This window comes from Miscanthus floridulus, chromosome 15 (assembly GCF_019320115.1).
Source record: "Miscanthus floridulus cultivar M001 chromosome 15, ASM1932011v1, whole genome shotgun sequence".
Lineage (NCBI taxonomy): Eukaryota > Viridiplantae > Streptophyta > Magnoliopsida > Poales > Poaceae > Miscanthus > Miscanthus floridulus.
Genome location: NC_089594.1, coordinates 67,207,295 through 67,219,895, shown reverse-complemented (window position 1 = coordinate 67,219,895; position 12,601 = coordinate 67,207,295). Strand labels below are relative to the sequence as shown.

The following is a 12,601-nucleotide window of genomic DNA, read 5'->3' as shown; positions in this document are numbered from 1 at the left end:
TCCAGGGAAGACTGAAGCTTGGATTAGGCGTCAGCACATGGAAAGTTTCAGTGGTTGGTTACGAAAAGAATGTCAAGGCGATGACAATATTGATGAGCAACTGTATTTGTTGGCTAGGTAGCCATCGTGGCATATCCTCATGTACCAAGGGTACGAGATAAATGGGAATACATTTTACACAGTTACCCAAGATAAAAAGAGCACCAATCAAAATAGTGGTGTTCGCATAGATGGAACAGATCCAAATGGGAATATACAAACATATTATGGCCGCATAGAAGAGATATGGGAACTAGACTACGCACCTAATTTTAAAGTCCCTTTGTTCCGGTGCCAATGGGTAAAGCTGACTGGAGGAGGGGTAACAGTCGACAAAGAGTATGGAATGATAACAGTAGACCTCAACAATATTGGGTACAAAGAGGAACCATTCGTCCTTGCTGCCGATGTGAGTCAGGTGTTCTATGTGAAAGACATATCTACAAAATCAAAGAGAGGAAAAAACGAAGACATCAACTCAATGATTAATGAGCCAAAGCGCCACATAATTCTTTCTGGGACAATAAATATAGTGGGAATTGAAGATAAGTCAGACATGTCAGAAGATTACGAAAGAAATATCCGAATTCCACCCTTCATAGTGAAGAAAGATCCAAGCATCATGTTAAATGATGAAGACACTCTATGGTTACGACAAGATCATAACCAAGGGTCATACGTCAAGAAGAAATTCACTGTTGTGCCCGCATGATACAACGATGCATGTTTAATATATTATGTTTTAGAGACGGATATTATGTAATATGTTATGACTTCACAATTGTAGATCTTGCTGAGATGATCAAACTTGGTATTCAGAGTTTTTTCATCTGAGGTCATTTAGTGTCTCATTTGAGCAAGTTTGACCAAGTCAAATTTGGTCAAATAAAAAAACAACACTTTGACTCTAGTATTATGAACTCTAAATGACTTCAAATTGAAAAGTTTTGAATACCAAGTTTGTTAAACTCAAAAAGATCTACAATTGTTGTTTTATGTGAAAGACATATCTACAAAATCAAAGAGAGGAAAAAACGAAGACATCAACTCAATGATTAATGAGCCAAAGCGCCACATAATTCTTTCTGGGACAATAAATATAGTGGGAATTGAAGATAAGTCAGACATGTCAGAAGATTACGAAAGAAATATCCGAATTCCACCCTTCATAGTGAAGAAAGATCCAAGCATCATGTTAAATGATGAAGACACTCTATGGTTACGACAAGATCATAACCAAGGGTCATACGTCAAGAAGAAATTCACTGTTGTGCCCGCATGATACAACGATGCATGTTTAATATATTATGTTTTAGAGACGGATATTATGTAATATGTTATGACTTCACAATTGTAGATCTTGCTGAGATGATCAAACTTGGTATTCAGAGTTTTTTCATCTGAGGTCATTTAGTGTCTCATTTGAGCAAGTTTGACCAAGTCAAATTTGGTCAAATAAAAAAACAACACTTTGACTCTAGTATTATGAACTCTAAATGACTTCAAATTGAAAAGTTTTGAATACCAAGTTTGTTAAACTCAAAAAGATCTACAATTGTTGTTTTGGTCAACTTTCCATTTGAGAAAGTTTGGATGGTTCAAATTTGTGATTTTTAAATTTCGACGCCTACAAACTAGTTTTCGGGACCCTAGATTATCTCAAATTGAAAAGTTTTGAATACCGAGTTTGTTAAGCTCATCAATATATACAATACTTATATAGGCTATTTTTTTATTTGAGAAAGCTTGAATAAAATGTAGTTTAAATTTCACAAGTGTGTGACATAGTTTTAGAAAGTATATATGAGATTCAAGAAGTTGTGACTAGTGTTTGATAAAAATTTCTCAAATGGGAAAATGAGCTATGTAACAATTGTAGATCTTGCTGAGATGATCAAACTTGGTATTCAGAGTTTTTTCATCTGAGGTCATTTAGTGTCTCATTTGAGCAAGTTTGACCAAGTCAAACTTGGTCAAATAAAAAAACAACACTTTGACTCTAGTATTATGAACTCTAAATGACTTCAAATTGAAAAGTTTTGAATACTAAGTTTGTTAAACTCAAAAATATCTACAATTGTTGTTTTGGTCAACTTTCCATTTGAGAAAGTTTGGACGGTTCAAATTTGTGATTTTTAAATTTCGACGCCTACAAACTAGTTTTCGAGACCCTAGATTGTCTTAAATTGAAAAGTTTTGAATACCGAGTTTGTTAAGCTCATCAATATATACAATCCTTATATAGGCCATTTTTTCATTTGAGAAAGTTTGAACAAAATGTAGTTCAAATTTCACAAGTGTGTGACATAGTTTTAGAAAGTATATATGAGATTCAAGAAGTTGTGACTAGTGTTTGATAAAAATTTCTCAAATGGGAAAATGAGCTATGTAACAATTGTAGATTTTGCTGAGATGATCAAACTTGGTATTCAGAGTTTTTTCATCTGAGGTCATTTAGTGTCTCATTTGAGCAAGTTTGACCAAGTCAAATTTGGTTAAATAAAAAAATAACACTTTGACTCTAGTATTATGAACTCTAAATGACTTCAAATTGAAAAGTTTTGAATACCAAGTTTGTTAAACTCAAAAAGATCTACAATTGTTGTTTTGGTCAACTTTCCATTTGAGAAAGTTTGGATGGTTCAAATTTGTGATTTTTAAATTTCGATGCCTACAAACTAGTTTTCGGGACCCTAGATTGTCTCAAATTGAAAAGTTTTGAATACCGAGTTTGTTAAGCTCATCAATATATACAATCCTTATACAGGCCATTTTTTCATTTGAGAAAGTTGTAGAACAAAAAATACTACATTTTCTCTATTTTTATAGGTTCAACAAAAAATTCCTGTCAATTTTGGTCAAAAACCGAGAAAAAATTGAAACATTGACGTTACAATAATGTGATAATAAATTTCCTATCGAATAATATTAGTTTTATTAATTTTAAGTTAGAAATATATTTTTGCATTAACAAAATACTTAGTATTAGTAACATTTATATTCTATATTCATAAAAGAAATTAAAAACTTTAGGTTACAAAATTTTCCTATTTACAATAAATAATTAGTTAATCAATAGTATTTTTTAAAATAAATATTGCAAAGTATTGAAGTTGCTATGGAATTAATTGATTAACCTAGTATTAAACAAAAACAAAATCCCAGGCCTTTCCAATTACGCTGACGGGTTGGCAAATTTTTTAGGGCTTCAGTCCCGGCCCAGACCAAGAACCGGGACTAAAGGGTGGGCGGCAATTTCGGTGCCCGCCAAAAAAATACCTTTAGTCCCGGCTGGCAACACGAGCCGGGACTAAAGGACATTTAGTCCCGGCTGGTAAGACCAACCAGGACTAAAGGGTGGTGTTACCAGCCGGGACTAAAGGGTCGCAGGCTATATATATCGAACGTCTGTTCTGTTCATCTTCGATCTCGCCTCCGTCGCTCAGCCCCGCCTGGCCGCGCCATCCGCCGTCGTCGAGCTCGTCTCTGCCGCGCCGCCGTCGTCGTCTACCCCCACCCGGCCGCGCCATTCTCCAGGCCCGCATCGCCGCATCCCGTCTCCACCGCCGCACCCGACCCCACCATCCGTCGCCGACGCTTCCCGCGCGCCCACGCCGTACGGCCTCCGTCGAACTCGATATGATCTGCTGCTCTCGATCGGCCATGTTTTTTAGATTTTTTTTACAAAGTCTCGGCTGTATGTTAGATTAAAATAAGTACATGTAGTTTATTGTTAGTTTTTTAGTTATTTTTAGATAGTTTTTGATATATTAGATTTAAATGTATTAAAATTTAATTAGTATTTTATTTAGATAGTTTTTTTAGATAGTTTTTTATTATAGTTTTTGATATATGTTAGATTAAAATGTATTATCTTACTAGTTTATCTAATTTCATGTTAGATTTATTTAATTGGATTTAGTAATTATATATTATATCTCTCTATATATATTATATCTAGAGAGAGATTCTATATGTATACATATGTACTTAATTATTTCTATATGTATATATACATGTACTTATTTTTATGTGTTGAGAGAGAGAAAAAATTGTATCTAGAGAGATATTCTATGTGTATCACATGCATATTTAGAGATATAGACATATGCACTTATTTCTATGTGTTGAGAGAGAGAGAAAATATATTGTATCATTCTATGTGTATATATATACATGTACTTATTTCCATGTTGATGAAATATTATGTGTTATTATATTTAATTGGATTTAGTAATTCTATATGTGTTATCACATGTACTTATGTTATGTACCATAGTAATTCTATCTATGTGTTATCTTGAAGATACAAATGGCTGCTCCGAATGATAACTTGAGTGATGACATAATGGCGGATATTATCAACGCCGGCACCAATGTGGATGTAGATGACACGAGTCAGTACTTTGCTGATTATGAGGATATCCTGAATATGCCGGTGGTTGAAGATCAACAAATTATCGCACAAGAAAATACTGGCGAGGTATATTCGATTATCTATCATCTCTTATAGATGCATGCGTACGTATATTTGTTGTTAATCATTGTGTTTCTACTCATGTAGCCGGTCTCTGGATCTACATCAACCACCGACAAAAGTAGGAAAGTCCGAGGGCCAAAAAAACCATTAGAGGGCCGTTTCATAATATCAGAATTCGACACCGACACCGGCAAACCATTGGGACCACATGCTCAGACATATGTCAATCAATGTGGGTTCGTTGTAAGGGATAGGATCCCAGTTAGTGCTCGTGAATGGAAGCAGAAGATATCCGCTCCTAATGTTAGTTTTGTATCTGATCGTGACAAGAACCTAGCTTGGAGAGATATCACTCAGCATTTCATATTACAAGCAGATGATGCTTTGAAGGAGCTAGTGAGGGATTGGACAATGAAGAAGATGGCAACATTGTTCCAGAGTTGGAAGAAGACATTGTATAAAAAGTTTATCTTGAAGAATGCTACGCCGAATTTCAATGCTAAGGCGTTTGTCAAGTTGGAGTCCCATTGGGATGCCTTCGTAGAATACAAGACATCCCAAGATAGTGAGGAACGTGTGATGAGAAATCAGCAGAATGCCCGACAGAAGCAATACCGTCATCGCATGGGATCAGGTGGTTATAAGAGTGCTATTCCCAAGTGGCAGAACCTAGAAGCAGAGATTACTGCCAAGGGAATTATACCTGAAACAATAGAGAAGAACTGGCCTCAACGCGCGAAGAATTGGTTCTACGCTCATGGGGGAAGCCTAGACCTAGACACTAGCAAGCTAATTTTCGGCCAAAAAATTGAGAGAGCAACACAGAGACTAGCTCGTGCTAGGAAAGAAGCTGATAGTGGTGTTTTTAAGCCCAACAGAGAGAAGGATGAATTGACATATGCACTAGAGAATCCCGAACACAGTGGTCGAACTAGAGGCTATGGGGCGGTTCCGTGGCTACACGCATTCCCAGCAGACAAGGATACCTACAGAAGCCGCCAAAGAAAGAAGGATGAGGAGGCAGAACGAATCCGTGCATTGGAGCAATTTGTTGATGAGTCACGATAAGCATTGCTTGAATCACGTGAACGAGAAAAATCTCTTGAGGCAAGAATGCAGGAGGAGATCAAGAGGCAAGTGCAGCTAGCAATGAGTCAAATGCAATCGCAATCAACGCCGGGAGTCACCATTAGCCCCGTTGGTCAGATGAAAAGCAGTTGTGCTTCTACAGAGCTGCCAGTTATTCAAGACGACGCTGGGTTGCGCTTCCCTGTTGATGACATTACCGAGCCTCTAACAACATATGAGCTGCACATTCCAGATGGTAATAATGCATCAATCATGGTGGCTATCGGGGTTGTATCTCTAATAGACCGAATGAAGACACCAAGAATCCATGGGTCAGTTATTCAACCTGGATATGCTAGCGTCTCGGTCGATAGAGTGCTCAAAGGTTACAGCAATGTTCCTCTTGACATTGAAGGCGGTGATGGGGAGAAGACACCAGGAGAAGCAGAAAAGACATTTATTCAATGGCGCAAACGCTTCATCATCATTCCTGGGGCGCCACCGCTTCCCCTACCTCACCCTAGGTACGAATGAAAGTGAATGAAATATTATTTTTCATTAATTTTCTATTGGCTTAAAAAATAATTGACACATAACTTGTTTTTGTAGCAGGGTCTCTCCCCAGCCTAGCCTAATCATTGATTCCCCATCTCATCACAGCGTCGCGGGGGGCGAGACGACTTCATCCCCACGGCGATCGCCAACTCCTACACCGGCCCCATCGCCTCTACGACGATCTCCAACTCCTACACCGGCCCCACCGCCTCCACAACGATCTCCAACGCCTCCACGCCGGTCTCCACCAACACCGACCACATCGCCTCCACGCCGATCTCCAACACCGCCCCCACCCCTCCACAGCGACGCACTACAAAGACGTCTAAGGTCCCGGCGGCAAAGAAGACCCCGAGAAAAAGAGTTATTTCTCAAGAAATACTTTCTAAAAAAACTGATGAGCAAATAGCAGCTGAAGAAGACAAAAAAGTGAAAGATTTTTTTATAGATACCAAAAAAAGAGTCAAGCGAAGCTTAAGGAGAAGCCGTACTTTTACCTACCACGAGAGGTGCTGAGGCAGAAGGTCGATGCTCACAAGAAAAAGATGATTGAACTTCGTAAGCCTTCGCCACTATCAGACTATGACCGCTCCCTCGTGAAGTCACATGATATAGATAAGAAAAGGAAAAGAGCATCAAGGAAGGATGTCCCACAGCTCGGACAACAGAAGCAACCAATGCAAAATCTTGTTGTTGCTAATCAATATGGTTCCAACATAGAAGTCTATTGACCAGACAACTCTGGAGAAGTGTCGGTTCAAGCCCTTAATGCTTTTTTTCAAGATACTGGTTTAACCTTGGATCAATTGACGGGCAAAGCTCCAATCCAGAACCTAGAAGTTGATACCTGGAAGACTTATAAATATGGCAAAAGTCTGTACAACCCTGCGGCTTTGAATGAATTGGGTACGCAAATGTACTTGCTCAACAAGTGGTACATGCAGACGTGTGGCAGGGGTGAGCAGTGGATCTTTGTTAGATTTAGAGACCATCATTACTTCCGTGGCGATGACATCTTACATATTAGTTTCGAAGAATTGCATCAACTATACCACATGGACGCTCTGGACAAATCAATCATTAGCTCCTTTTGTTTGTAAGTGATTCTTACTTTTATTTAATAAACTCACTTCCATGCGTACGTGTATATAATTATCCTCACATATAACTTATATTTATATACAGATTCCAGATGTTAGAGCTCCAAAGAATACAAGACACCAATGTTGGCTTCATTGATCCTTATATCGTATTCAAAACCGGTATTATTGTCAAGGAGCGATGGGTATCTGAAGCACAGGAGAATATCATGATGTTCTTCGTGAAGCAGCACGACAAGACAACAATACTTTTCCCGTACAACTTTGAGTAAGTGTTAATAATAATGTAGTCTACACATTTTATGTAATATCAATACAACTTATATGCATGTACGTGTGTGTATAAACCAATGCAGTTTTCACTGGATACTCATTGTCATTGAGTTAAACTCAAGTCGGTTACTAATCTTTGACTCGTTGAGAAAAGAACGGGCACTATACCAAGATATGATAGACATTATTCAGGGGTAATTTTGATCTCTCGCGCACAACTATTATTGAATAGACTTTGCCATAATTTATTAACGATCGTACATTATTGGTCGCACAGGGTTTGAAAAGAGTTTATTCGGCAACATCGCAAGGATTACAAGGCACCACTTAATGTAGTTGAAATACCAGTAAGTTGTACTATATACACTTCCCCATGTGTTTAATTACTATATCGTACTTCAATTTACGTGTGAGATGATGAGAATAATCTTCTTCTTGTACAGTGGTGTTTGCGGCAGGAACCAGGTAATAACTTGTGTGGATACTACGTTTATGAATTTATCACTGCGCACATAAGAAGAACTCCTGAAGATGTCCTCAGAGTACGTATATATCAATTTTTATTTATTTTTAAATGAATATATATACATATATGTGTATTAATACTTTTCCTTTTATTTCAAATGCAAGACTGAATGGTTGAAACGAAGGGTCATGCAAAAAGACCATCTGAAAGCAGTTCAAGAGTCAATAGCAGGATATCTTCTAGAAAAAGTGCTAAATCCCAACGGCGAGTTCTACTTTGATCTTAAGGAATAAATGATGTAAATTAAATGTTTATTGATATCGTTATTTTCGAGAACAAGATTATGAAAGTGTTGTATATATACATATATATATATCTATAATATATATAGTTTCATACTTTATTCGAATATAATAATGTTCAAGATGAGAATTAGATGTAATTATACGCATGCGTGTATTTATATTAGCAGCGTAGAATACATACATAAAAACATATTATATATTAAACAAATACGTGTAACTGAACTGAAAATAAATTAAACAAAAAAAAAGAAAAAGAAAAGGAACCTTTAGTCCCGGTTGGGGTTACCAACCGGGACTAAAGGGTGCACCAGGTTCGCTCGGCTGGAGGGCCTTTAGTCTCGATTGGTGTTACCAACCGAGACTAAAGGTCCCTCTTTAGTCCCGGCTCGATGACCCGGAACTGAAGGTTCCACCTTTAGTCCCGGGATCGTTGTCCCGGCGCGGTAACCGGAACTAAAGGCTGTTACCGCTCGGGACAACAAGTCCATTCTGTGGTAGTGGATGCATATACGGCAGTAGAAAAAAGTATACAGGTGTTCGAAGAAGCCAACAAATCAGCGCCGGGCACAAATAATGGAGATATATAACGGCGGCTGACGTCAACTCAACACGTGCACATGCAGATACTTTTAACGGGTTTGTTTGTGCACAAAATCCAATTAGATAGGTGGGAGTCACCGGCCTGTTAGCTAAGCCACCGGCCCGTTAGCTAGGTCCGCGGGACTGCTTCTACCTAAGGATGGCAACGGGTCGAATTCGAATCGGGTGGAGTCTCCGTGCACGTAAAACAGAAACCCGAACTTAAAACCCAAATCCGCCCGAACACCGTTTTCAGGTGGAAATCCATCCCTGAAACCAAACCCGACGGATCCCCGAAACCCGACGGATCCTCTGAAACCCGAAAATTTACAATAGATTCCACAGCTCCGCTTTGTTGGCTGGGTGCGTCGGCGTGCTGCTCCTGGTGCGCACGCGTGCTGTGGGCTGCTACGGACCTCCGGTGCTGCCTGCTGGGGGCTGGACGCGCCGCCCCTGGCCGCTACTAAGCGTCGAGCTCGAGCGGCGTCCGAGGCGCTGACCGCCGAGGGTCAAGGCGGCCGTCGGGACTTGTGCGTTAGATGGGGACGCGCTGACGCGGGGCCGAGGAGGCCGTTGACTTCGAGCGCAGAGACTTCGAGGTGAGGGCAAGACCACCTCCACCGGTGACTCTGACAGATCGAGAGAGAGAGGGCCAGGCATGGCGTCGAGACTTCTCGACTGCCCGAGCAAAGCCGTCGTCAGGTGGGGGTGGACCGGGTGAGGGAGAGGCGAGAGGGCGAGGGATTGAGGATTGGAGGGTTATATACCTGGGGTCGCTAATGGCCTACTAGTGGGCTGAATTGTTTCGGGGCCCAAATGGTGATCCACGGGTAAAATTGAAAAACCGCACTAAAACTGTTACTTTTCGGGTATGCGAATCCGAAATCCGTGGGCGAAAACCAGTACCCAAAACCGAAACCGCTAGACCCGAAACCCGCGGATATCCGATTCGAATCCGAACCACCACCATCCCGACTTCTATCCTTGCGTGCGTATACTCAGGTCGGAGTAGATACACGTGCGTGTAGGGAAAACTCACCCTAACTTTTATTATTAATATAATATTATTGGTGATACATAAAGATTAAATTAATTTATTTTAAACCTAATATATTTGTTGTTGTAAATCATTTTAATACTTTAAGTTATTTATTTAGTGATGTAAAATAATTTTATATAATTTATAATTTTATGATAAATATTATATAAATAATGATATATTAATAATTATTAAATATTTATTGATAACTGTATTATTTTTTATGAGTTATCCGTGTTCATGCTTGATACCCACATACTTCAACCTCTACTTGTATAATAATTTTGTAAGTACGGAAACATTGATTAAGCAAAATGGCTAATTGTTGCCTACCGTTTTCCACTGCGTTCGGCTGGTCATGTGCCAGCTTGTTTCAGCTTATTCTCTCTCACAGAATACTATTTAATCATCCAAAATCAACCATGCTACAGTGTCCAACTGTACCAGCCGAACGCCCAATTTTTCCACTCGACCTATCCTTTTATTAAATATTATCCATTATAATTCAGTTCGTTTTGATACTAGGGATTTTTAGAAGTGTATTTTAATTTTATTTCATATTGGTTATCGATGAGCTTAGTACTAATATAAAATTCTATTTATGTATGTTGAATTTAATATGTACTTCGAAATTGAATTGAGTAAATATTCAAATAGAAATGTGAATTTGAGACATCTTCTTATTACAAAAAAAATTTGTAGTTTAAATTAAAATATTAGTAGCAAGTGATATCTAGATCCGACTCTACGACGAATCCGATCCGTCTCCTCCATCCCTGGTCTTACGTGACGACCATTAAACATTTTCCTTCTCGTAACCAGTACTTACTATAGTAAAGCAGTGGCGAGGCCATGCAAATATGTAGCCGGGTCAGTTGATCCCTCGGCGACACAGTGTGGACGAGGATTAGGATTAGGGCATCGGCATCACGGACGGTCACGCGGAGCAGCGACTTCTTGTGTGCGTCTGTACGACAACGTGGCCGTGCATAGCCTCGTGGGCCGCGTGGGCCTCCCGTCACGGCCACTCCCGGGCATTCTCTGTCTTTCATGTCCCCAGCCCCACCCGCCCAGGCGCCCCCACAGCCCACAGGCAGGCAGCATCTGAGCATCATCACCAATTCAAAGAAAACGATATTTTAATATTATATCTTCACTTTGTGCCCTATTTTAAAATGGGCAGTGGTGCCTGCTCACCTCCTCTGACCAAATCTCCTCCATTCCCAATCAACCATTTTCCTGCAAAGAGGAATACGATTCACCTCAGCTCCACCACCGGAAACCACCAAAAACAAGATCTTGCAGCTAGGCAGCACCGGAGTCAACTCAGCAGTGAAGCAAAGCAGGCTCTCCCAGCCGGTCAGCAGCCATGAGTACCATGAAGTTTTGCCGTGAATGGTAAGCCGCTGACGACGACGACCGCTGCTGATGCTGCTGCCTGCTCGCTTCCTTTTTCACCTGCTCTGCTCTGCTCTACTGACGGCACCCTCTCTTTCTTGGCATGGCAGCAACAACATCCTGTACCCCAAGGAGGACCGGGAGCAGAAGGTGCTCCTCTACGCCTGCCGGAACTGCGACCACCAGGTTCCATTCCTTCGCCGATCCATCAGCCTCGTCTCGGATCCATTCGGATCTCTCTCTGAAGCATACGCATATCTCTTGTTCTTCCATCTCTACCTGTTTCTAGATTCCTGACGTGGTTTAGCCATTTTGAAATGCTCTGCTGGGACCGCCGCACCGCAGGAGGTCGCCGACAACAACTGCGTGTACCGGAACGTGGTGCACCACAGCGCCGGGGAGTTCACCCAGGTGCTCCAGGACGTCGCCGGCGACCCCACGCTGCCCCGCACCAAGTCGGTGCGCTGCGCCTCCTGCGGCCACGGCGAGGCCGTCTTCTTCCAGGTCGCTCACCTCCTCCTCCGCCGCCTCCTTCTCAAGAGCTAGCAATAGCATCGTCTTCTTCATAGACCATGAGTGAGAAACTTCTGACAAGGAGCTCACCATGGTTCTTTTGCCCTGGCACTGCAGGCGACTGCAAGAGGCGAGGAAGGGATGACGCTCTTCTTTGTCTGCTGCAACCCGAGCTGCGGCAACCGCTGGAGAGAATAAAGGCGCTGATCGATTCAGCAAGACGTACGATTCTTCTGGTGCAACAGCCAGGACGACATGATGATTTTTGGAAAATTTCATCCCAGAGACCTGCTGCCCATATTGGCATGTGAACTGGTTGTATTGTATGTTCCGAGTGCGTTCAGGCACTAGACATTTTTTCAATAACTTCAGCAGGGTAAACTTACCTGTGGTCCATTCATTTGCATCAAAGAAAGGATGAGATGAGGAATTTTTTTTGTCGATGTTCTAATGTTTCCCTCTGCAGTTCTGTGGTAGCTTCAGTTGTGGACTTGTGGTGAACCTTAAGAGGAATCGTCTATTAAGGTTTCATCCACTCAAGCAAATTAACCTTGAGCTGCAGAAATTAGTTAGAGACATACAGTTGATTTGCAATGGCTGTTCTGTACTCAGTTGACATGGCACACACACGGTTATGCGAGTTTTTTCCCCCTGAGGACAGAACAGCCACGGCAAATCAACTAACCAATTTCTGCAGCTCATGGTTATGCAAGTTTTTTATAAACTTCTTCAACAGCCATGTGCTTAATTGATTTTCAGCTCACTCAAATGGACATCCAAACCAAG

The 12,601-nt window shown here is 40.9% G+C and overlaps 1 protein-coding gene across 2 annotated transcripts; it reads left to right on the top strand.

The window, feature by feature from the left end:
- The first annotated feature begins 11,099 nt into the window (after nucleotides 1-11,099).
- On the top strand, nucleotides 11,100-12,292 carry LOC136509052 (DNA-directed RNA polymerases II, IV and V subunit 9B). 2 transcript variants are annotated; one of them, XM_066503852.1, is made up of 4 exons: nucleotides 11,100-11,302; nucleotides 11,413-11,488; nucleotides 11,610-11,806; nucleotides 11,933-12,292. In XM_066503852.1, the coding sequence occupies exons 1-4, from the start codon at nucleotides 11,300-11,302 to the stop codon at nucleotides 12,011-12,013; spliced, it is 357 nt and encodes a 118-aa protein (XP_066359949.1). In that variant the 5' UTR covers nucleotides 11,100-11,299; the 3' UTR covers nucleotides 12,014-12,292. The 2 variants fall into 2 exon arrangements, with proteins under 2 accessions (XP_066359949.1, XP_066359950.1); XM_066503853.1 differs by having other exon boundaries at nucleotides 11,103-11,302; nucleotides 11,648-11,806; nucleotides 11,933-12,281.
- Nucleotides 12,293-12,601: the final 309 nt, after the last annotated feature.

Excerpts from the sequence above, each read along its gene's own strand:
- LOC136509052 (XM_066503852.1), top strand. Across the intron at positions 11,489-11,609 it reads GCCGGAACTGCGACCACCAG|CCATTTTGAAATGCTCTGCT; the intron begins GTTCCATTCCTT and ends GACGTGGTTTAG. Across the intron at positions 11,807-11,932 it reads GCGAGGCCGTCTTCTTCCAG|GCGACTGCAAGAGGCGAGGA; the intron begins GTCGCTCACCTC and ends CTGGCACTGCAG.